Raw genomic sequence first — 24746 nt, forward strand, 5'->3', positions numbered from 1 at the left:
GGGGGGGGGGGGGGGGGGAGTAGGGGGGTAGTTTCCAGATGACCCATGTTTACATTTAGTGATTTCACGTTTCCTCTTCGCTTATTGCTCTCACGTCAAATGAAAACAAGACGGACTTCTGTGGCTGGCAGCTATCAAGTGAATTAAAATACATTACATAATTACTATCTATATTACTAGTTTCAGATTTTATTTTATTTCCGCATTTCTGACAGTCGAGCATTAATCGCCTTGCAGAACAATAAAGTTATTTTTGTCGGTTTGCTAAAGGAATTTGGCTTTTATTAAGCTTTCCTGCAGAGGCAGTAAATTTATTTGAAACAAAGTGTTTAATTCCACACTACTGGCTAGTTTCAACTGTTCGCTGCATTTAAAGGGCACGTTTTCATCTTCTAGCACTTACGGCATTAGGCCATAATAAAGAACCAAACGTAAGATAATACAGTACTGGTACTCCAAGAAAATTTACATCCTGAAAACCAGACTGAAAAGCTTAATATCAGGTCGAGGCTTACGTCATTGCGAATCCGGACATACGAATGTGCACTTCAAGGCAAACTATGCATTTTAGTATGGTTCACGAAATTCCGACGCTCTGATGTCTTGTTTCTTGTATGACATAATGTAAGTAAGCTCTTATAATTTTTCACACATACGAATATACGGGCTTCCTACGTCACCGTAGCTGCGCAAGTGCGTGGACGTCTATTATCTGGCGCTCTCTGGCAACTGCTGAAATGAATCTATTTCTAACAGGTTGTGGGAAAATATTGAGAATTTTGGTTCGAAAAGCATTATTTTCAAAGTAAATTTCCTTTTACGCAAGATGAACTATGTGCGAGAATGCACGATGAATTTCTGTGATCACAGAGTGTTTGCTCTCATTTAAAAATGAACTCTTTGATGATGAGCCATTTAGAAGAATTTTGAGCCCAGAATATCAGAGATTTATGTCTGTATTAAAAATTTTACTGGCGTATTTGTGTGATGCATCTTAAAGTGTGACATGCACCAAACAAATCAACATTAAATGTGAAAGCTTAGCTTATCTTGTAGCTTATTAGTCTTCGAGACAAATATTATACGCGAAAGCTTTTCTTGTAGCAACACTATGTATATTAGCTTACACCATTAACTTTTCCTGTTGTTGGAATTTGAATTTATGCTTTCGTAATACCAAAATGTGCAGCGTACATATTGCTGCACGTCAAAGATCTTTCCAAAACGTGTTTTCCCCCCTGTGTTTCGTTTTCTAAAGTGCTGGGAAATTCTATGTTGCTGTATAAAACTATATCCATTCAAAGGATTGATAAGTTTTAGAGTAGTGACAGAAAGTATACTGTCACTTAACACGGAAAAAGTGTATTTTCACCCATGAGAAAGTGTATTTTTAAGCAGGAGATCTGGGAAAATCCGGGAATTCTTTTTCCTTGTTCGCATATACACCCTGTTGTCATAAGAATAATACGAATGTAAACATTACTACATATATTCTTGCATGTTAGCTGTTACCTCATTTAAATATTCTGCATATAACAATGAAAAAAATCATTATTGATAAAATTATTTAATTGAATAGGTAAAAAATCTACTCACGAAGCAGTGGCAGAACGCACAGGTAAAAGACTGTTGTGATTGGCAAGCTATTGGAGCAAGTGGCTCCTTCTTCAGGCAGAAGGGTTGAAGGAGAATGAAGAAGGGTGAAGGAAAAGGACTGTAGAGGTCTAGGAGAAGGGGTCGATTATGGGAAAGCCCCCCTGACATGTGGTTCTGGGTGAGTTTCCCAAACTCTACCACTTTTCCCTAGATCTTTCCAGTTCTTTTCCTTCACCCTTCTTCCTTGTCCTTCAACCCTTCTGCCTGAAGAAGGAGCCACTGACTCCGAAAGCTTGCCAATCACAATAGTCTTTTATGTGTGTTCTGCTGCCGCGTAGTGCATCTTATTCTGAATAGTTATATAGCCAGAAATTAAGCACGGCAACTGACTTTCGTAAACTGATTTTTAGATCATCTATGACTATAAATTCTGTGCAGACAAGTTACGATATTTTAAATGTTTTAATGAGTAAATTAATCTACAAAATAATTTTGCTGAAGCTAAGCTACACTCCTGGAAATGGAAAAAAGAACACATTGACACCGGTGTGTCAGACCCACCATACTTGCTCCGGACACTGCGAGAGGGCTGTACAAGCAATGATCACACGCACGGCACAGTGGACACACCAGGAACCGCGGTGTTGGCCGTTGAATGGCGCTAGCTGCGCAGCATTTGTGCACCGCCGCCGTCAGTGTCAGCCAGTTTGCCGTGGCATACGGAGCTCCATCGCAGTCTTTAACACTGGTAGCATGCCGCGACAGCGTGGACGTGAACCGTATGTGCAGTTGACGGACTTTGAGCGAGGGCGTATAGTGGGCATGCGGGAGGCCGGGTGGACGTACCGCCGAATTGCTCAACACGTGGGGCGTGAGGTCTCCACAGTACATCGATGTTGTCGCCAGTGGTCGGCGGAAGGTGCACGTGCCCGTCGACCTGGGACCGGACCGCAGTGACGCACGGATGCACGCCAAGACCGTAGGATCCTACGCAGTGCCGTAGGGGACCTCACCGCCACTTCCCAGCAAATTAGGGACACTGTTGCTCCTGGGGTATCGGTGAGGACCATTCGCAACCGTCTCCATGAAGCTGGGCTACGGTCCCGCACACCGTTAGGCCGTCTTTCGCTCACGCCCCAACATCGTGCAGCCCGCCTCCAGTGGTGTCGCGACAGGCGTGAATGGAGGGACGAATGGAGACGTGTCGTCTTCAGCGATGAGAGTCGCTTCTGCCTCGGTGCCAATGATGGTCGTATGCGTGTTTGGCGCCGTGCAGGTGAGCGCCACAATCAGGACTGCATACGACCGAGGCACACAGGGCCAACACCCGGCATCATGGTGTGGGGAGCGATCTCCTACACTGGCCGTACACCACTGGTGATCGTCGAGGGGACACTGAATAGTGCACGGTACATCCAAACCGTCATCGAACCCATCGTTCTACCATTCCTAGACCGGCAAGGGAACTTGCTGTTCCAACAGGACAATGCGCGTCCGCATGTATCCCGTGCCACCCAACGTGCTCTAGAAGGTGTAAGTCAACTACCCTGGCCAGCAAGATCTCCGGATCTGTCCCCCATTGAGCATGTTTGGGACTGGATGAAGCGTCGTCTCACGCGGTCTGCACGTCCAGCACGAACGCTGGTCCAACTGAGGCGCCAGGTGGAAATGGCATGGCAAGCCGTTCCACAGGACTACATCCAGCATCTCTACGATCGTCTCCATGGGAGAATAGCAGCCTGCATTGCTGCGAAAGGTGGATATACACTGTACTAGTGCCGACATTGTGCATGCTCTGTTGCCTGTGTCTATGTGCCTGTGGTTCTGTCAGTGTGATCATGTGATGTATCTGACCCCAGGAATGTGTCAATAAAGTTTCCCCTTCCTGGGACAATGAATTCACGGTGTTCTTATTTCAATTTCCAGGAGTGTATTAAGCTTACGAATCGAACCCAACTACTGTAGCTGTATCTTCATCCGTTCCATCTAATTTGTATCACATGTTATAATGAACCAACTTTGTTTTGATTTTGAAGTGCAGCTGAAAACTTTTTTCCTCCTTGAATTTTGAGTCTCATTTTTCAGGTGCAGCTTAGAATGTAGCTTAGATTTGGGTAACTATGGTAAGTTGCAGCCTTGTGAATCGGCCTATTGTATTCATCTCTTGGTCTCCCTGTAAGATTTTAAACCCCCCCCCCCCCTGTTCTAAATTGAGGATCCCTTGATGTCTTGGAATGTGTCCCATTAACCGATCCCTTCCACTAGTCGGGTTGTGCTACAAATTTCTTTTTTCACTAATTCTGTTCAGTACCTCCTCATTAATTACGTAATCTATTTGTCTAATCTTCAGCATTCTTCTGTAGCACCACATTAAGAAAGCTTGTACTCTCTTCTTGTCTAAATTGTTTATGGTACATGTTTCACTCCCATACATGGCTACTCTCCATGCGGATACTCCCAGAATTGACTTCCTGATTCCTAAATCTATATTCGATGTTAACAAGTTCCTCTTGTTTAAGAAACACTTTTCCTGACATTGCCAGTCTATGTTTTATTTCATCCCTGCTTCGACCATCTTCAGTTATTTCGCTGTTTCATCAGTTATTTTGCTGTTCAAATAGAAAAGCTCATCTACTTTTTTAAGTGTCTCATTTCCTAATTTAATTCCATCAGCAGTACCTGATTTAATTCGACTACCTCCTGTTATCCTAGTCTTGCCTTTGCTGGTGTTCATATTATATCTTCCTTTCAATACACTGCCCATTACATGCAACTGCTCTTTCTAGTCCTTTACTGTCTCTGACATAATTACAATGTCATTGGAAAACCTCAAAGTTTTTATTTCTTCTCCCTGGACTTTAATTCCTACCCTAAATTTTTCTTTGATTTCCTTTGCTGCTTGCTCAGTGTATGGATCAAATAATGTCATGGAATGGCTACAAACTCCTGAAGAGAGTATTCCAGTCAACATTGTCAAAAGCTTTCTCTATGTCTACAAATGCTATAAATGTATAAACTTTTCTTAACGTATCTTCTAAAATAAGTCATAGGATCTATATTGCCTTCCATTTCCAGCATTTCTGTGGAATCAAAACTGATGTTCCCCAAGGCTGGCTTCTACCAGGTTTTCCATTCTCCTTCTGTAAAGAATTCATGTTAGTACTTTGCTTATTAAACTGATAGTTTGATAATATTTACACCTGACAGCACCTGTGTTCCTTGGAATTGTAATTATTACATTCAAGTCTGAGGGTATTTCACCTGCATATCAGATGGAAGAATTTTGTCATGGCAGGCTCCCCCAAGGCTATCAGTAACTTTGATGGAATGTCATCTACTCCTGTCAAATTCTTATTGCAGTATCATATCTCCCATCTCGTCTTCATCTATGTCCTCTTCCATTTCCATAATATTGCCTTCAAGTTCATCTCCCTTGCATATACCTTCTATATGCTTCTTCCACCTTTCAACTTTTTCGTCTTTGCTTCGGACTGGTTTTCCATCTGAGCTCTTGATATTCATACAGCTAGTTCTCTCTTTTCTAAGGGCTTCTTTAATTTTCCTGTAGCCAGTATCTATTTTTCCACTAGTGATATATGCTTCTAATTACTTTCATTTGTCCTCTTAGCACCGGCCTGTGTGGCCGAGCAGTTCTAGGCGCCTCAGTCTGGAACTGCGCAACTGCTGCGGTCGCAGGTTCGAATCCTGCCTCGGGCATGGATGTATGTGATGTCCGTAGGTTAGTTAGGTTTAAGTAGTTATAAGTTCTAGGGGACTGATGACCTCAGATGTTAAGTCCCATGGTGCACAGAGCCATTTTTGTCCTCTAGCCATTCTCGCTTAACCATTAACACTTCTTGTCAATCTCAGTTTTTAGATATTTTTATTCCCTTTTGCCTGCTTCATATGCTACATTTCTTTATTTTCTCCTTTCATCAGTTAAATTCAATATCTCCTGTGTTATCGAAGGGTTTCTATTAGGCCTTGACTTTGTACCTATTTGATCCTCCGCTGCCTTCACTATTCCATCTCTCAGAGCTATCCATTCATCTTCTCTTTGCTCTGTTCTAGTCAGTCATTCCTAATGCTCTCTCTGAAACACTCAGCCGCCTCTGGTCATTTCAGCTTATCCAGGTTCCATCTAATTAATTTCCTATCTTTCAGCAATTTATTTAGTTTTAAACTACAGTTCATAACCACTAAATTGTGGTCAGAGCCCACATCTGAGTCAGACTGAAACCTTCCAGTGTTTCCAGGTCTCTTCCATGTATTCAACCTTCTTTGATGGTTTTTAAATTGCAGTGATTAAATTACCCCGTGTACAAAATATAGCCGGGTGGCTTCCTCTTTCATTCCTATTCCCTGGTCCATATTCACCTACTACCTTTCCTTCTCTTCCTTTTCCAGCTACTGAGTCCCCGTTTCCCACCACAATTAGATTTTTGTCTCTCTTGACTATCTGAATTCTTTTATGTCATCATGCATTTCTTGAATATCATCATCATCTGCAAAGCTATTGGCATATAAACTTGTACTACTGTGGTGGTGTGGGCTGTGTGTCTCTCTTGCTTATGACACCCACGTTCCTGTTTTCTTATTCATTATTAAACCAACTCCTTCTTAACCCCTATTTGACGTTGTATGATAATCCTATATATTTATCTGAACGAGAAGTTCTGTTTCTCCTGCTACCATTATAGTATTACAGTGAACTGAGTTTTGTGGTTATAATGTGGTTTTGCTTGCTAATGCTAACTTATTTCCTTTTTATTGATGCACAACTTTTTAGTATAAATTTTGTCGATTAAGGTGGGAGTACAATCATTGTTTCTCCCCCGCCCCACTGTTTTTAGTTCAGATGTAATATTTTATTTACTAAGCAAATATTTTATTAGTCATTTTATGCAAGTCTGAAAAACAGCTTTCTTATCTGTTTTAGGATGGCAAGAACTACGGTGAATTATGCAGTCTGTGACCGTCTTCTTCCGGGAGATATTGAATTAGTCTATTGGTCCATTTTTAGTGTTTTTCAGATCTAGAAAGTTTATTTGTTTTGTAGTTTGTGCTCAATTCTAAATGTGATGTTTTTATTCAAGTATTTGCAGTGTGAGTGGAGTGAGTGTGTTTTTGTTTCTGTTCCATGAAATAAAATTAGCATGCTTTCTACATATATATGTGATAGTAATAAACTTTATTAGTCTAAGAAAGATGGATCTAAAAACTGTTCCCAGTACTGTGTAGGAAAATATTAGCTAGTGAACCAGAAAGGCAATTTCTCATTGTAAGCTGCGGAGGACCAGCTGTTAGAGACATTCTCAGTCGCTTTGTCAGCAGAGAGCTACTTACGCTGACACGTTTCTCCGCTTCACAGGTTCCGACGTGTTTACCTGCCGATGACGAGGCCTCGAGGGACCCCCTGGCTTCTGAAGGAGACATAGTGAGTGCTTTGCTTGTCTTTTTATTTACTGTATTGTCACATTACTATCTGATTGTCGTACTTAATAAAAATCATTGTTTCGTGCAACCAAAAATTATGTTTTAGACTTGTGTGTGGGCCAACAAGCCAGTCAATACCACGAACAAACTGAAATTCGTGGGATAGTATGCAGAAATTAATTGATTTTAATATGCTTAACTTCGAGTGTAGATCGATTAGATCCGAGGATTGTATACGTTAATTAATAATGCGAGAACTAGTTGCACTCAATCTTTTTTTATTGTTTCTAGTAGCATCATTTACACATACAATTTTGTGTAGATTTCACTTTACTCTCAGATGCATCACAAATTGTATGGCTGATTACCTATTACTGTATGCTGACGAGTACAAACTTGATTTACAACTCGTACTGGAACAAACTAGATGTGTGTAGAACTGACTGGGAAGCCACAGCTGCCATGGTATAAATAAAGATTGTGGTGAAATAAATAAAAAAAATTAAATTTATTGATTTTTTGAAAAGAGGAAAAATTATGGACGTGGAACTGAATTTTTGAAAGGCTTTTTTTACGGACTCTATTGACCGGCTCGAATGCGGACAAATTCAGTGCTGCGTAAAATTTGCCTGTAATATAATTTACCATTCCGATTAATTACATTTTGAATTCTATGTCATTGTAGATTTAATCAGAGTTCTCACCTTAGACGTAGAATTAGTCCTTCTGCCACAATATTAATTCATTAGTTGCCACCGGTGTTCTTCTCTCTGTCGACTGTGTGTATCTTCCCCGAGTCGGCATCGGTTCACTTCACGAAGACGGTGGAAACGAGCAATACAGTGCTACATCACTTTAAATAATTCTCGTAAAACTTAGATACTTCCTCACTATTTTTTATTCACGACACAATAAGACTCGCTGTGCTCGTCGCACAAAACTGTGATTACTAACTATACGGCTGCCTTTCCGCACACTCCAAAAATTACGTCCATACTCCACGAGGAACAATCGAAAGTGTCTCTTAGCTCCTTCTTGAGTACGAAACAAAAGAGAATCCAATGTGAACATACAAAGATTATAGTCTACATGCCTCTCAATTTAATCTTTGGCGCAGCCTTTAAGGTATTGTACGTCTCTGCGTCGGAATGTGTCATTACGAGATGTAACAATACCAATTTACAGAGCTTTGTTAAAACGTTAAACAGTGCAAGAACCAGAACAGGTTAATGACAGTATTGTGAAAAGGATACATTACTACTCACCATATAATGGACATGTCGAGTCACAGATAGGCGTAACAAAAAGACTGCTAAACACGTGAGCTTCTGGCCAAAAGGCCTTCTTCTAAAATAGACAACTCGCGCACGACTGACGCAAACGTAGGTCAGACACGGGACTACAGATTGTGGCCACCGATGCCGGACTGCGAGCGACTGTGCGTGACGGTAGAAGCGATCTGGGCGGTGGGGCTGAGGAGGAGGCTGGGTGGGGACTGGGGGTAGCAGGGTAGGGATGGGGACAGTGAAGTGCTGCTTGTGGGAACATACAGGGAGGAAGTGGGGAGAGGGAAGGGCAGCTAGGTGCTGTTGGAAGGATGGCAGTGGAGGGGGTCAGGCGGAAAGGGAGAGAAGTAGATGAGGGCGAGAGAAGCTGTGGGTGCATAAGTGAAATAGAGGACGATGTAGTGCTAGAGAGCGAGCAGGAAGGACAGGGTCTGACGGAGGATAAGGCCAGCGGGGGTTACTGGAACATAGGAGATGTCGCAGGGAGAGTTCCCACATGTGCAGTTCGTCTACATGTACATCTACATTTATACTCCGCAAGCCACCCAACGGTGTGTGGCGGAGGGCACTTTACCTGCCACTGTCATTACGTCCCTTTCCCGTTCCAGTCGCGTACGGTTTGCGGGAAGAATGACTGTCCGAAAGTCTCCGTACACTCTCGAATCTCTCTAATTTTACATTCGTGATCTCCTCGGGAGGTATAAGTAGGGGGAAGCAATATATTCGATACCTCATCCAGAAATGCACCCTCTCGAAACCTGGACAGCAAGCTACACCGCGATGCAGAGCGCCTCTCTTGCAGAGTCTGCCACTCGAGTTTGCTAAACATCTCCGTAACGCTATCACGCTTACCAAATAACACTGTGACGAAACGCGCCGCTCTTCTTTGGATCTTCTCTATCTCCTCAGTCAACACGATCTGGAACGTATCCCACACTAATGAGCAATACTCGAGTATAGGTCGAACGAGTTTTTTGTAAGCCACCTCCTTTGTTGATGGACTACATTTTCTGAGGACTCTCCCAATGAATCTCAACCTGGTACCCGCCTTACCAACAATTAATTTTGTACGACCATTCCACTTCAAATCGTTCCGCACGCATACTCCCAGATATTTTACAGAAGTAACTGCTACCAGTGTTTGTTCCACTATCATATAATCATACAATAAAGTATCCTTCTTTCTATGTATTCGCAATGCATTACATTTGTCTATATTAAGGGTCAGTTGCCACTCCCTGCACCAAGTGCCTATCTGCTGCAGATCTTCCTGCATTTCGCTACAATTTTCTAATGCTGCAACTTCTCTGTATACTACAGCATCATCTGCGAAAAGCCGCACGGAACTTATGACACTATCTACTAGGTCATTTATATATATATAGTGAAAAGCAATGGTCCCATAACACTCCCCTGTGGCATGCCAGAGGTTGCTTTAACATCTGTAGACGTCTCTCCATTGATAGCAACATGCTGTGTTCTGTTTGCTAAAACTTCTTCAGTCCAGCCACACAGCTGGTCTGATATTCTGTAGGCTCTTACTTACAGTTCAGAAAAATGGTGTCGATAGGAAGGCTGTGAAGTAGTCACGGAAGTGAAGAATGTAGCGTCGGACAGCGTGCTCGGCAACTGGGCGGTCCAGCTGTCTGCCGACCACAGTTTGTCGGTCTTTTGTGCTGGCAGACAGTTTGTCAGTTGTCGTGCCCACGTAGAATGCAGCTCAGTGGTTGAAGCTTAGCTTGTAGATCGCACAACTGGTTTCTCAGGTAGCCCTTCCTTCGATGGAGGTGCTTGTGACCAGAGTGGAATACGTGCGGTGGTGGGAGGACGTATGAGAGAGTTTTGCATCTAAGGCTGTTACAGGAATATGAGCTATGAGGTAGGGGGTTGGGAGTAGGGATGAACGAAGATATTGTGTAGGTTTGGCGGGTGGCAGAATACCGCTGTGGGTAGCGTTTCTCGTTTCGGGGCACGACAGGAGGTAATTGGAACCCTGGTGGAGACTGTTACTCGGGTCGTACTGAGTTGTGAGAGGAGTGCTCCTTTGTGGGACTTTGGGAGGTGGTGGGTAACTGGAGAGATGAGGCATGGGAGATGTGTTACTGCACAAGGTCGGGAGGATAATTTTGGTCCGGGAAGGCCTCGCTGAGATCCTCAGTATATTTGAAGAGGGATTATTCCTCACTACAGACGTCGCGGCTTTAGTCACTGGACTGTATGAGGTGGATGTTGACATTGTGGAATGTGGCTTGTTGGTTTGAGAAAGACCAAGTAAAGTCAATGGGGGATAAGGTGTTGAGGTTTTGGGGGAATCTGGTTAGGGTGTACCTACATTTCATCCAGATCGTGAAGACGTCATCGTTGTATCTGAAGTTTTGAAGGTTTGGGGTTGTGGGTGCTTAAGAAAGAGTCCTCTAGATGGCCCATGTATATATGTCCTAGGATTTTATGTAATTTAACACCGAAAATCCGAGATGAAATGTGTTTTTTTTTTTTTTACACGATTTCAGCATTTCTATGCATTTTTATCCTCCACTCCTCCTTCTATCTGCACCGGTACACAAAGGTTTCCTTATCTCTAGCCACAGCTCAATCCTACGTACTGTTCCTGCATTGTTTTCTGGCTCATAGAATCTTCCCAAATGTCCTTAGCATCAAATTACCTGCCTTCGGCAGCAACCCCTCCTTCCACAATGACCCCCGTCCGTTCAGATTCCGGCAGTCATTAGCCGTCACCAACCTTGTCCGGCAAAATCGTGTAAATCGGGCTCAAACCTCTTTGCGAGACATCCTCTCCGTCCATTAAATTTACCTGCTGTGCAATCCCAAATTTCTGTATCCCATCTCTCACACTGAAAGTCTTGCCCTCCAGGAAATAGAGCAGCATGCACAATGCCACCTCAAAAAACTCTCCAGCCTGTTCACTTCCTACTCCTGCCTCAAATTACCACTATCTACCACCTCTGCAACAATCTCCAAACTTCTCCCACATTCCCTCGTAGCTGGAAAAACCCTGCCCCTCAGACATACTACATTTACCACACCGTCAGAAACTCCCTCTCGCCACTATCCAGAATCCAACCAAACCTGAAACGCAGTCGCAAACCTTTCCTCCAAAACCCTCAGTCCCACAGAAGTATCTGTCCTTTCCAAAGGCCTCACCTTTTGCCCCCTCCCAATATCAGTCGTGCAGGACTCGTTAAAGTCAGTCTCTCCTTCTCCCAGTCCATACAGTGGAAACACTTTTTCCTCACCAATCTTACCAATCGGACTCAACCAAAGACCAGTGTCGAATCCTACCTGACTCAGTTCACTCCTCCATCCGACCAGGATCCACTCCCACAGTCCCCGAATCACCCCCTCTTAACATCCCCCACTGTCTTAACCTAAAACCTCGTCTCACCATCATTCGCCAAATCCCTCAATGTGAAAGCTGACCTTAGATCCTCAGAAAGAACTGCAATCCAAAATTGATCCCGACCTTGTAGTCCTACCTGCTGACAAAGGCTGCAGGCTTTTGAACTGCAGGGGTTGCCTGGCAGAAGGGCTCCACCAGTTGTCAAATCCGTCCAGCTACAAACCCTGCCACAGTGAGCCTATTCCAGGCAGGATCTCCAGTTTCTCCTCAAATCCATAGCGCCCAGGATCTCTCTCTCTCTCTCTCTCTCTCTCTCTCTCTCTCTCTCTCTCTCTCTCTCTCTCTCTCTCCTCGTCCCTAATGCTCCCCACTCTCCTACCTTCTGCGTGCTTCCGAAAGTCTGTTAACTCGACCACGCAGGACACCCCTTCTAAGAGAATCTCTGCCCTTGTAGCCATAAACATTCAGCCTATTACCTGAAACCCACCCTCCTATATAAAAGACACCAACCGTTTACTCCACCGACTCTCCACAGTTCCTGTTCCTCTGCCACAAGGCACCCTGCTCTACACTACCATTGTCACCTCCCGTTACACTAACGTCCCTAACTTTGCCACTATTGAACACTGCCTTTCCCAATGCCCCATGGATGCCAAACCTACAACCTACTTCCTGGTCACTATAACCAACTATATCCTCACCCCACAATTACTTCACCATTGCAGGCATCACCTGTGCCAACCTATTCGTGGACATCTAGAGGAATCCTTCCAAACAACCCAGAGTTCCAAATGCCTCACACAGTTCAGATAAATTGATGACATCCTTGTGATCTGGGTCCTATCCATATTCTTCCAGAATGTCATCACCTTCTCCCCCAGTATACCGAGCGAGGTGGCGCAGTGGTGAGCACACTGGACTCTCATTCGGGAGGACGACGGTTCAATCCCGCGTCCGGCCAGAGAGAGAGAGAGAGAGAGAGAGAGAGAGAGACTCGAGAGAGATCCTGGGCGCTATGGATTTGAGGAGAAACTGGAGATCCTGCCTGGAATAGGCTCACTGTGCCTTTTTAATACATGTCACTAAATCTGTATTTTTATCTGATATGGTTCTATTTTGAAAGAACATATAAGAGGAGTAGTAATTTTGTGTTATATCCCTAGCAATTTTCGGAAAAAAAAAGCTATAAATTTCGTCTGCAGCAAAAGTTACAAATGCTACAGCAAAATCTTGTATATTTTTTATCAAGTAGAAAAATTTTTATGTGCAGCAGTCATTTACAGTCAGTATTGCCACATATGTTCCCATAAAGGAAAAATTAATCAATAGTGTCACTTATAAATAAAATCTGATTCATTTTAGTCTACATGAGTCTCTTTCTCTTCCTAGTGCACATTTGTCCTTCTTTTGAAAATATTCATTCACAGGCCACTGATGTTGCTGTGGTACATAATACGGGGTGTACATAAAGTCGGGGAATGCTTTCAATTATTTATTGCACAAGAACCAAACATCATACAGATATCATACATGTGCCATTTTGAAGGGAAACCCTCAAAGTTTTTTTTTTCCCCCCACGTATACCACCACTTCCCCATCCCCCCCTCCCCCCCCCCCCCCCCCCCCACATATACCACCACAGCGTAGTTTGGTAATTTGCCGATAGTCAGCACTAGTCGAAATCATGGTGAGTTCAGATGTGGAGTGAGCTTTCTGTATGTTGGAGTTCGACAAAAACAAGTGTGCTACAGCTGTTTAGAACCAAGTACGGTACGAAGCCACCAGCAAGAAAGGCCATTTACCACTGGCACAACAAATTCATTATGACTGGTCGCTTGTGCCCGGCAAAGAGAAGCGGACGTCCCAGTGCGAGTGAAGTGAATGTGGAGTGCGTACGAGAGACATTCGTAAGGAGTCCAAAGAAATCGGTGCGTCGTGTATCCCGTGAACTCAAAATGGCTCCAATGACAGTGTGGAAAGTCCTCTGACAGAATCTGTCTATGAAACCATTCAAATTGGAGCTAATGCAGAAGCTCAATGATGACAATCAAGACAAGAGTTTTGTTCACAGTTCAACAATTGAATGAGGATAGGGATGGCATTGTTGATCGCTTAATTTTTAGCGATGAAGCCACTTTTCACACTAATGGGAAAGTGAACACGCATAACTGTCAAATCTAGGGTACAAAGAATCCACACGAATGCATTGAATTTGAGCGTGATTCCCCAAAGGTAAATTTTTGGTACCTTGTCACGTCAAAAACTGTACGAGCCATTCTTCTTCTCTGAGAGCACTGTGACTGGATATTCCTACTTGAACGTGTTGCAGCAATGGCTGATGCCTCGAGTACAGTCGGACCCTCTGTTCCTCTTCCAGCAGGATGAGGCTCCACCCCACGTTCATCGTGAAGTTTGTCGGCGCCTGAACACGGAGCTACCACATCAGTGGATTGGCCGTACTACAGAAGGGGAGAGCTGTTTCACGGAATGGCCTCCCTGATCGCCAGTGTGACTTTTTTCTGTGGGGACACATTAAAGATCTGGTGTATGTACCACCTGTACCACGTGATGTAGCAGAGCGCCGGGAGAGAATACGGGAAGCAACTGCCACAGTCGACGATGCCATGCTAGGATGGGTAGGGCAAGAATTTGATTACCGTATTGACATCTGCCGGGTCACTTTGTAGTTCACATATCAAATGTTTGTTAAGAAAAAAAAAAAAAAACTTTCAGGGTTTCTCTTCAAAATGCAATATGTATGAAATCTGTATAGTGTTTAGTTCTTGTGCAATAAATAATTGAAAGTGTTCCCAGACTTTATGTACACCTTGTAATTTTAGAACCAATTGGTACAGCACTGGCCACAACAATTTTCTGGTTGCGCACCACTTTAGGGATTGCTGTTTCTAGGCAACTTTCTCTCCACTAAATATTTGTCGAGTTTGACAACTGCCACACTTTGAGTCATGACTTGCTTGAAGCTGACTAATATTTTCATTGAACTCCTCCCAGATTGAGAACGTCTCGTGCATCACAGTGGTAACTGGTTGAGAAATGAGTTCTGGTTTTTTGATGTTGAAGAACCAACGCATCCATTTCTGCAGTAGCCTTTGTGTAGCAGTTTTATGTTTTGTCGTCTGAAAATCCTCTCCTTTGAATTGGGGGTCCACTAACATTGACTGACAAATCAGTTTGTTACTGAATATAACTTTAAACCACTCTGATAGCCCTTTAAGCAAATTATCAACAAATGACTATTTCTTGAGGATATTCTTTATTTTTGTCTTAATACTGACCTTACGCCTTATCTTAGAAGAAAGATTAAGGAAAGGTAAACCTACGTTTCTAGCATTTCTAGACTTAGAGAAAGCTTTTGACAATGTTTATTGGAATACTCTGTTTCAAATTCTGAAGGTGGCAGGGGTAAAATACAGGGAGCGAAAGGCTATTTACAATTTGTACAGAGACCAGATGGCAGTTATAAGAGTCGAGGGACATGAAAGGGAAGCAGTGGTTGGGAAGGGAGTGAGACAGGGTTGTAGCCTCTTCCCGATGTTATTCAATCCGTATATTGAGCAAGCAGTAAAGGAAACAAAAGAAAAGTTCAGAGTAGGTATTAAAGTCCATGGAGAAGAAATAAAAACTTTGAGGTACGCCGATGACATCGTAATTCTGTCAGAGACAGCAAAGGACTTGGAAGAGCAGTTGAACAGAATGGACACTGTCTTGAAAGGAGGGTATAAGATGAAGATCAACAAAGCAAAATGAGTATAATGGAATGTAGTCCAATTAAGTCGGGCGATGCTGAGGGAATTAGATTAGGGAATGAGACACTTAAAGTAGTAAAGGAGTTTTGCTATTTGGGGAGGAAAATAACTGACGATGGTCGAAGTAGGGAGGATATAAAATGTAGACTGGCAATGGCAAGGAAAGCGTTTCTGAAGAAGAAAAATTTTTTAACATCGAATATAGATTTAAATGTCAGGAAGTTGTTTCTGAAAGTATTTGTATGGAGTGCAGCCATGTATGGAAGTGAAACGTGGACGATAGATAGTCTGGAGAAGAAGAGAATAGAAGCTTTCGAAATATGGTGCTACAGAAGAATGCTGAAGATTAGATGGTTAGATCACATAACTAATGAGGAGGTATTGAATAGAATTGGAGAGAAGAGAAATTTGTGGCACAACTTGACTAGAAGAAGGGATCGGTTGGTAGGACATGTTGTGAGGCATCAAGGGATCACCAGTGTAGTATTGGAGCGCAGCATGGAGGGTAGAAATCGTAGAGGGAGACCAAGAGATGAATACACTAAGCAGATTCAGAAGGATGTAGGCTGCAGTAGGTACTGGGAGATGAAGAGGCTTGCACAGGATAGAGTAGCATGGAGAGCTGCATTAAACCAGTCTCAGGACTGAAGACAACAACAACAACAACAACTGTTTTAAATTTTAGTCCCGTTAATCTTGGCACGATTTTCTTTCTTAAAAGTGAGGCTGTTTTCTCTGAGGACACTCCTTTGCTTACCTCGGTGAAAACTTTCAAAATCTGTAAATCCTGTTGCATTTCCTCCCAGTCTGTGATTAATTTTCCACCTAAAATAGTGAGTGAAGAAACTGAGATATTTATTTAAAGTAAATCTTAGCAACATTTCACAAGTAGAGTCCCATCGGGTTGGGACGTATTGTTTCAGTTTGTCACTATTCTTTTAAATTTTCTTGCATTGCAGCAAGTTTGCTTCAAAGCAAAGTTTCTCTCCTTAAGAAACATGAAAACTCATTTGACCTTATCAACAGTTTTCTGTACAGACTTCAGAATTTGCGTGTTGTGCAGTGAGGCTTAAAGAATGTGCGGAGTGTGGGATATGTGGAAGTCTCAGAAGTGTGGCAGTTAATTGCATATTTGACACTTTTTCTATTATTGTGGAAGTTATTTTAAAATTGATATTGCAGGACTGTACCCAGTTTGAGATGTTTTCTGCAGTGTGCCTGTGACTTTAGTTCACTCTTCTCATCTATGAAATATGCACATGAGTGCGTAGAAACTAATGTTATTTACACTCATCCACGCATCAGACGAAAGGCAGACTGCCTTTGCATTTTTAATTTTATCAAATAACTTGTGATGCAAACTGGGCACTGAAGGGTGTGACAATGTTTTTGTCAATTATAATTTGGGTAAAGCACATATTAAATTCTGTCTCTTCAATCATAGAGAAGCAATGGTATTCTCTGCAAGTCATTTTTAAAAGCTGTACATTTAATGCCATACTTTTATTTAATGAGAGCAGCTTTATAATACTAAAAAAATTACATATTGATTGTTGCAAATGAAACACAGTTGAGGGTGAGGGCATCACGAAAGGAAATAAACCAGGACTCGGCCCAGAACCTGACGACACTGGTCGGCTGGATGCAGCTTGAGACTCAGTTTGCATTTCTGGGAGGATACCTTCACCTGTGGTGGAAGCAGATATCAGTGGGGACGGTGCACAAGAAATGATTTCTCAAAATTCTGCATTCATTTATGCTGATTACGATAGGCTTCCTGACCCACGTCATTTGAGAGGTACTGTAGGCTGCTTTGATTTCAGACATCTCTGAAGGTGGTGGTGGTGATCATGAGCCAGGCACCATGGGAATAATCTGCTGACAGTTGCGGAATTTTCCTTTTTCTTTCAGTTTGGTAAAATGGTGCCATATATTGCTCATATTGCTCATAATTTTTCTATATGAGGGCAATGTGGACAACATATTGTTGTGCAGCACTGAAAAGCACACTGATAAAATTAAAGTATTTACTATTAACATAGGCATTTTAAAAGCTTAAAGGGAGAACAAATATGCATGCAGCACATTCTCTAATCAGAAGTTATAGATTGGGATGTGGAACCTTGTGATCTGTGAAACCTAGACCCACAGTCGTGAAGTTTGTAGCATATACTGTAACACGTCCGGGGTTGAACTGGTGGGGAAGCATTAAACCGTTCTCGCTTTGACCATGTGCCCTGTCTATGCCACGTACCTGGTACTCCCACAGCGGTCATATTATTTCTTCTCCACGCTGCTGCTGGCTTGCCTGAAATTATGTATATAAATATGCAAATGGGTTTAGGGGAGCCACTCAACACTAAACACAACACTGCCCTATGTCTGGTATGAACAATTATATTCTGAGACGATAAGAAAATCACAGGTTGCACTGTTTACACGCTAAGTTGTAAGTGTTGATGCCAATAACATTCTTTAATTTGATGAAAGGTCATAATTATCATTCCCTTATTATTGTACAGTATTGTTGATGATGTTAATGTATGTCACTACTGTACTTCGAGCTGTCACAAGTATTTCAGCCTTACTCTGGCCGAACGTCGGCGATAGATACACAGGCAATGATGATGATTATCTGTCAACAATTATCACTTGGACGAGCGTACACGTAACTGACTCGACGTGGTCGATAGTTGACGATGCAGAAGCCGAATGGTGGAATGAGAGTTCTTACGCTCGTCACGTACACACAGATATGTGGTACCAGTCCTCCTTGACACTTGTAATAATATAACACTGTTCACAAAATTAATTTACTGTTCACAGTTCTCACTTGTACGAGCACGCACGTAACAGTCACGACGCGGCTGTTCGTTGACGGTGCGGAAACGCGATGACCGAACGCGTGTTCTTACGCTCACTACGAGACACTGGAATTTGATTACTCTCCTTTATGGTAAAATATTTTACTGATTCACTTTAGTTTTATTCTGGTAGGCCAAACACGATGCAGACGGTTGACGTTTTACGGCACGACACGCAAACGGGTGGATACTCAAAATATGTTATCGGTGGCACTGCCCGTACTTAATTACTTCCTTATGCACTTTTAACTGAATCCACTTCCATATCTCATTACTTCACGATAATAGTACTTACAGCCACACTTGAACTTCCATAATAATGTGTTTCCCATCCAGAGCTGCCTGCAACACGACATAGCAGCTGTGTATCCCGTACTCGACTCTGCAAATGCAGCCGCTAGCAAAGGTACTCCTCAACCGTGGCAGCAATACAATACGAAAATGTCTGAAACAGTCATAGTGATTAAGAAACCCTCGAAGACCAGACTGATAATATGCGAGGATTTCACTGCTGGGAGATACATATTTTGAATAATGTGATTCCCAAATTTCGGCTACATAGTGTGTGAACAAGAGATGGCAGGATAATGGTGTGGATGAAGGCCGGAAAAAGCAGTGCAAGTGAACTCTAAAGCCTGTGTTTTAGGAGCTACGAGTGTCTCTACTCGTGCAGCCGCTAGTTCTACCACTGTGTCTATTGTTACTGTAAAACATAGTTGGCCATCACTTTCAACTCATTTCGACGAACATCACCATATATTTTAGAAAATCACCATCTGTGTCTTTCTTCTAATCAATGTGGGCACCTGGCTCAAGCCAAGCATGCTTTCCAGTTCCCTAAACACAGACTCCACTGTCCTAAGACACCACAGGAGAAACAGATGAGCAGGTGGAGTTGTGAAATACGAACACTTTGACTTATTACCGACCGTGCTACTCGCGTCCGTAAGTAATGAAGATAAACAAGTCAAATATGTGATCGTAAATATCAAGTCCCTTAAGAAAATTTGTCTAATGTGTGTCCCCTACAGACATCTAAAAATAGGTGGGATAGCCTGTTTCAAACCTGACCTTTCAAAATTCGATTTGACTCGGGAGCATACAAATGATGCTAGGAACATTAACATAAATATTCTGCCCCTTCACTGTGAAATTCAAGTGTGTAGTTTCTTCTTCAAATGTAAGAGTATTCCATTTTGCATCTACCATAATGCAGCCTATAGTTCAAACCCCATACATATACTTGGTGTGAAATCCACGAGCAAAGAAATTCGTACCTGGAATATCAGCTCACAACATCATATTCGTGACTTACTCTCTAAAATATTTATAGAATAAACAGTTCCAAAATACAGAGACTAAGTGTAGCAGTGTACCTGAACTTGCAGTGGAGGCACAAGAGATAATTTGGGAGATGACTTCTATACCATTCCTAGGTTTGAACGGCCAACTCAGTGGATTTACTACCAAACTAACTCTGTTACAGACAGGAAACCTAAAGGAAAAACCTGCACCTTAGCTACCGAAAGAGCTACAACAGTTCACGAATCGTGGAGACACTTAAGAGAAGGCAGAGAAGAAGCTGCAGCGGATCCCATTGCCCCAACCGAGGAGCACAACCAGTACCTTCATCGAACAGTAAATAAAGCATTATTTTGTGGAAGTAAATGATGTTAGTCACGAAAAATTCTTTCTCGAGCTGACAATCCTGTCAAAAGATCTTTCAGCTCAGCATTTACTGCACAGGACGGAGTCGGAGTCCAAACGTTCGAACTTATTGTCGATCCTCGTAATAACTTCTGCTCCCTAGACCTCGAAGCTCTTGCCTGGACGACACAGCAGAAACACTTGTTCGCATCAGAATATAAGCCCTGGAGATCCGATTGCTAAGAAGAGTAGCTGGACATGTTCTGTCAGACAGGAGAGTGACTGTAGACATCACAAAAGAAGTGACAGTGAAAAACTTAAATGAGCCGATTAAAGAGTACGGAAACAACTGGAAGGATTACGTCACGAGAATGGAAGATGACAGATTACCAAAACTGGTGATAATTATTACAGAGTGGGCAGAGGATATTTAGGAAAAATGAGGAAAACCAACAATTTCAACCAATAGGGTGTAACAGGCAAATGCCTAACACATGCGGAGAGAAGAAGAAGAGATGTCATATTAAAAATATTATGATTTTTTAAGAAACTGTGATTTCAATAAGTTTTGCAATGACATATAAAACTCTAATCTAATGTAAGAGAACTCAGGATGGCATTAATATGTTCACATTAAATGAATAAATAAAAAGTTAACATAATATACAAGTTGTCCTAGGATGAATGGTCAATATTGAGGGATATGAGGGGAACGATAATTTGAAGCAAAAAACTTGGTGTGGACATATGCACTATTCTGAATAGTTTCTGAGACAGAACATATTTAATTAATATTGTGACTTATTTTCTTTATTGTTCAGTACATTGTCATTGTTTACAACATACCATAGTATTGAAGACGAAGTGGAGATGAATAATTTGATAGACGAGGCGTGTTTTTTAAAATAAGTACCATTTTGAAATTTAAAAAAAGGCGTGCTAAGATAGCTCAATAATTTTATTTTTACATGAAAGCCTGTACCTTAATCTATGCGCTGAGGCCAGTACAGTCTGATTCTTCCTTGTTTACATTGTGTACTGAGTGTTTAAGATGCCTCCGATAATTGTGACTCCTGCCGAGTGTGAAGTACGGGCTGTTATAAGATTTATTAATGCTAAAGGCCTAAAAGCAATCGATATTCATCGTGAGATCTGTGAAGTTTATGGAGAAAACATTGTGAGTGATGGAATGGTAAGAAAGTGGGGGAGAGCATTTAAAGATTTAAAGATGTGCATGATGAACGACGGAGAGGGCGTCCTTCGGTCATTAATGAAAGTTTGGTGGAGGAAGTGGACAATAAGGTGAGAGAAACCAGATGCTTTATGATTTCCTCCTTGTGGGATGACTTTCCTAATGTTTCTCGTAGTGTTTTATTTGTCATTCTGACCGAGCACTTGAATTACCGAAAATTGTGCACATGTTGGGTACCGAAAATGTTGACGGATGTGCACAAAACCAAACGTCTAGACAGTGCATTGACTTTCCTTGAGTGGTACCACAATGGCGGTGATGATTTCTTAAGCCAAAATGTTACGAGCGATGAAACACGGGTAGCCTACGTCACACCAGAATCAAAGCAACAGTCCGTGGAAGTTGAGCAAGGGCATCGTTTTGCTGCAAGACAATGCCCGTCCGCATGCGGTGAATCAGACCAAAGATCTCATCACTCGAGATCGTGCTCCGTACAGCCCCGATCTTGCACCCAGTGACTACCATCTGTTCCCAAACTTGAAGCAGCACCAGGGCGCTCAGCGTCTTCAAGACAATGATGAAGTCAAAACAGTGGGGATGCAGTGGTTAACAAGTCAGGCGGCAGACTTCTATGAGGAGGGTATTCAAAAACTGGTACAACGTCATGACAAGTGTCTCAATAGTGATGGAAATTATGTAGAAAAATAGATTAAGGTACAGGCTTTCATGTAAAAATAAAATTATCAAGATATCTTATCACGTCTTTTTTTAATTTCAAATCAGTACTTACTTAAAAAACACACCTCGTAGGACACGTGGTCTGTCAAGTCGGGGAAACTACCGCCAACTGGCATACCTACACTTCGACACGTGCACTTTGCGCAAGATTTTCTGCCTTCTCTCGCTCTTTTCGTGCAGTCTGTAAGTCCTTGAGGAAAAATGAATAGGACCTCTTTAAAGGAAATTTTATTTAGTTTAATTTTGTATTGCAATAAGTTTTCGCTATAGTGCATGGTTTTTGTGTTATTCGAGGAAAACATACAAAAATAACTGTAAATACGTTCCCTCTCAGAAACCATTTGGAATAGAGCATATGTCCATATTTAATTTTTTGCTTCAAATGACCGTTCCTCTCGTATCTGTTAATATTGACCATTTCTCCTGAGATGGACACAGACTATCGTGTATGTTAAAATAATTGTGTGTTATGTGCACCATTATACACTCCTGGAAATGGAAAAAAGAACACATTGACACCGGTGTGTCAGACCCACCATACTTGCTCCGGACACTGCGAGAGGGCTGTACAAGCAATGATCACACGCACGGCACAGCGGACACACCAGGAACCGCGGTGTTGGCCGTCGAATGGCGCTAGCTGCGCAGCATTTGTGCACCGCTGCCGTCAGTGTCAGCCAGTTTGCCGTGGCATACGGAGCACCATCGCAGTCTTTAACACTGGTAGCATGCCACGACAGCGTGGACGTGAACCGTATGTGCAGTTGACGGACTTTGAGTGAGGGCGTATAGTCGGCATGCGGGAGGCCGGGTGGACGTACCGCCGAATTGCTCAACACGTGGGGCGTGAGGTCTCCACAGTACATCGATGTTGTCGCCAGTGGTCGGCGGAAGGTGCACGTGCCCGTCGACCTGGGACCGGACCGCAGCGACGCACGGATGCACGCCAAGACCGTAGGATCCTACGCAGTGCCGTAGGGGACCGCACCGCCACTTCCCAGCAAATTAGGGACACTGTTGCTCCTGGGGTATCGGCGAGGACCATTCGCAACCGTCTCCACGAAGCTGGGCTACGGTCCCGCACACCGTTAGGCCGTCTTTCGCTCACGCCCCAACATCGTGCAGCCCGCCTCCAGTGGTGTCGCGACAGGCGTGAATGGAGGGACGAATGGAGACGTGTCGTCTTCAGCGATGAGAGTCGCTTCTGCCTTGGTGCCAATGATGGTCGTATGCGTGTTTGGCGCCGTGCAGGTGAGCGCCACAATCAGGACTGCATACGACCGAGGCACACAGGGCCAACACCCGGCATCATGGTGTGGGGAGCGATCTCCTACACTGGCCGTACACCACTGGTGATCGTCGAGGGGACACTGAATAGTGCACGGTACATCCAAACCGTCATCGAACCCGTCGTTCTACCATTCCTAGACCGGCAAGTGAACGTGCTGTTCCAACAGGACAATGCACGTCCGCATGTATCCCGTGCCACCCAACGTGCTCTAGAAGGTGTAAGTCAACTACCCTGGCCAGCAAGATCTCCGGATCTGTCCCCCATTGAGCATGTTTGGGACTGGATGAAGCGTCGTCTCACGCGGTCTGCACGTCCAGCACGAACGCTGGTCCAACTGAGGCGCCAGGTGGAAATGGCATGGCAAGCCGTTCCACAGGACTACATCCAGCATCTCTACGATCGTCTCCATGGGAGAGTAGCAGCCTGCATTGCTGCGAAAGGTGGATATACACTGTACTAGTGCCGACATTGTGCATGCTCTGTTGCCTGTGTCTATGTGCCTGTGGTTCTGTCAGTGTGATCATGTGATGTATCTGACCCCAGGAATGTGTCAATAAAGTTTCCCCTTCCTGGGACAATGAATTCACGGTGTTCTTATTTCAATTTCCAGGAGTGTATTTAGTATCCTGTCCACCTAAAGACTACCAACACGTCAACAACAGCTATTATAAACGCAACAGATGTTGAAGAAGACATAATAGTACCCATAACAATAACACTCACACAATAAGAGAACAGACGAGCAACAACAGAAGGCGATGACGACTAGAACAAATGAAACAACGATACAAAGAGTGTAGAGCTGAACTCGGACGGAGGAGTGTTCAGTCGAGTTGGCGAGTAGCAAGCTGTTTCACTGTGCCGAGAGCGCAGAGAACGTAGTGACGCCGTGCGGTCCGCTCAGTGCGATCTCGTCCGCGAGAGCTAGTTGCCTCGGCAGGAAGCAGTGAGCTAGCTCTCGATCTGATCCGTAAGAGTGGTAGGGAGTAGTGAGCTAGAGAGCTACCTTGCAGTGTGATTTCTGAGACTGGTGTGGGGAGCAGTGAGCTAGTGAGGCTGCCTAGGGTCCGGTCAGTGAGAGTGGTGGGGGGCCCGAGCTGTCGGGAGGGGAGCTTTTATAATCACTGGCAACACATTCGAGTGCAATGCCGAGTCAAAGTGTAAGAAGTAACAACTCACTCAAAAGTATGTAAGCATTTATTGAGTTTCTGAAATTTGAGATATTCTTTTCAAATTGAGAGTGGAAACGTGATGCCATAAGTGTTTTCTGGCTCAATGTATCATTCTGAAGCACATTCCTGCCGTCTGCCTCGGTAGCCGTGCGGTCGGCACGGCGAAATGTGAAGCGGAGGGTCCCGGGTTGAATTCCGGGTCGGGTCGAAGATTTTTTGTCCACTCGCAGACTGAATGCTGCGTTGTGCTTATTTTCGTATTGTCCTAATCAGTATTACTGTTGAGACGGTTGAATGGGTACTAGCCGACAGCCGATAAATTGAAGAAGAAAAAGGAGCTTTCTTTATTTTCTGCTTTCGTTGACGAGAAAAGCTTCACGTACTAATAAGGTACGCACT

General features: G+C 43.3%; 1 protein-coding gene across 4 annotated transcripts in view; it reads left to right on the plus strand.

Annotated features, from left to right (window-relative positions):
• The window catches only part of LOC126213082 (zinc finger protein OZF-like), a 123060-nt gene that overhangs the window by 85816 nt on the left and 12498 nt on the right, over window positions 1-24746 (plus strand). For all 4 annotated transcript variants that reach the window (XM_049940670.1, XM_049940673.1, XM_049940672.1 and 1 more), the window contains one exon: window positions 6968-7033. In XM_049940670.1, the coding sequence (XP_049796627.1) occupies window positions 6968-7033 (66 nt within the window). The remainder of the gene's footprint in view (window positions 1-6967; window positions 7034-24746) is intronic.

This window comes from Schistocerca nitens, chromosome 11, assembly GCF_023898315.1.
Source record: "Schistocerca nitens isolate TAMUIC-IGC-003100 chromosome 11, iqSchNite1.1, whole genome shotgun sequence".
Classification (NCBI taxonomy): Eukaryota; Metazoa; Arthropoda; class Insecta; order Orthoptera; family Acrididae; genus Schistocerca; species Schistocerca nitens.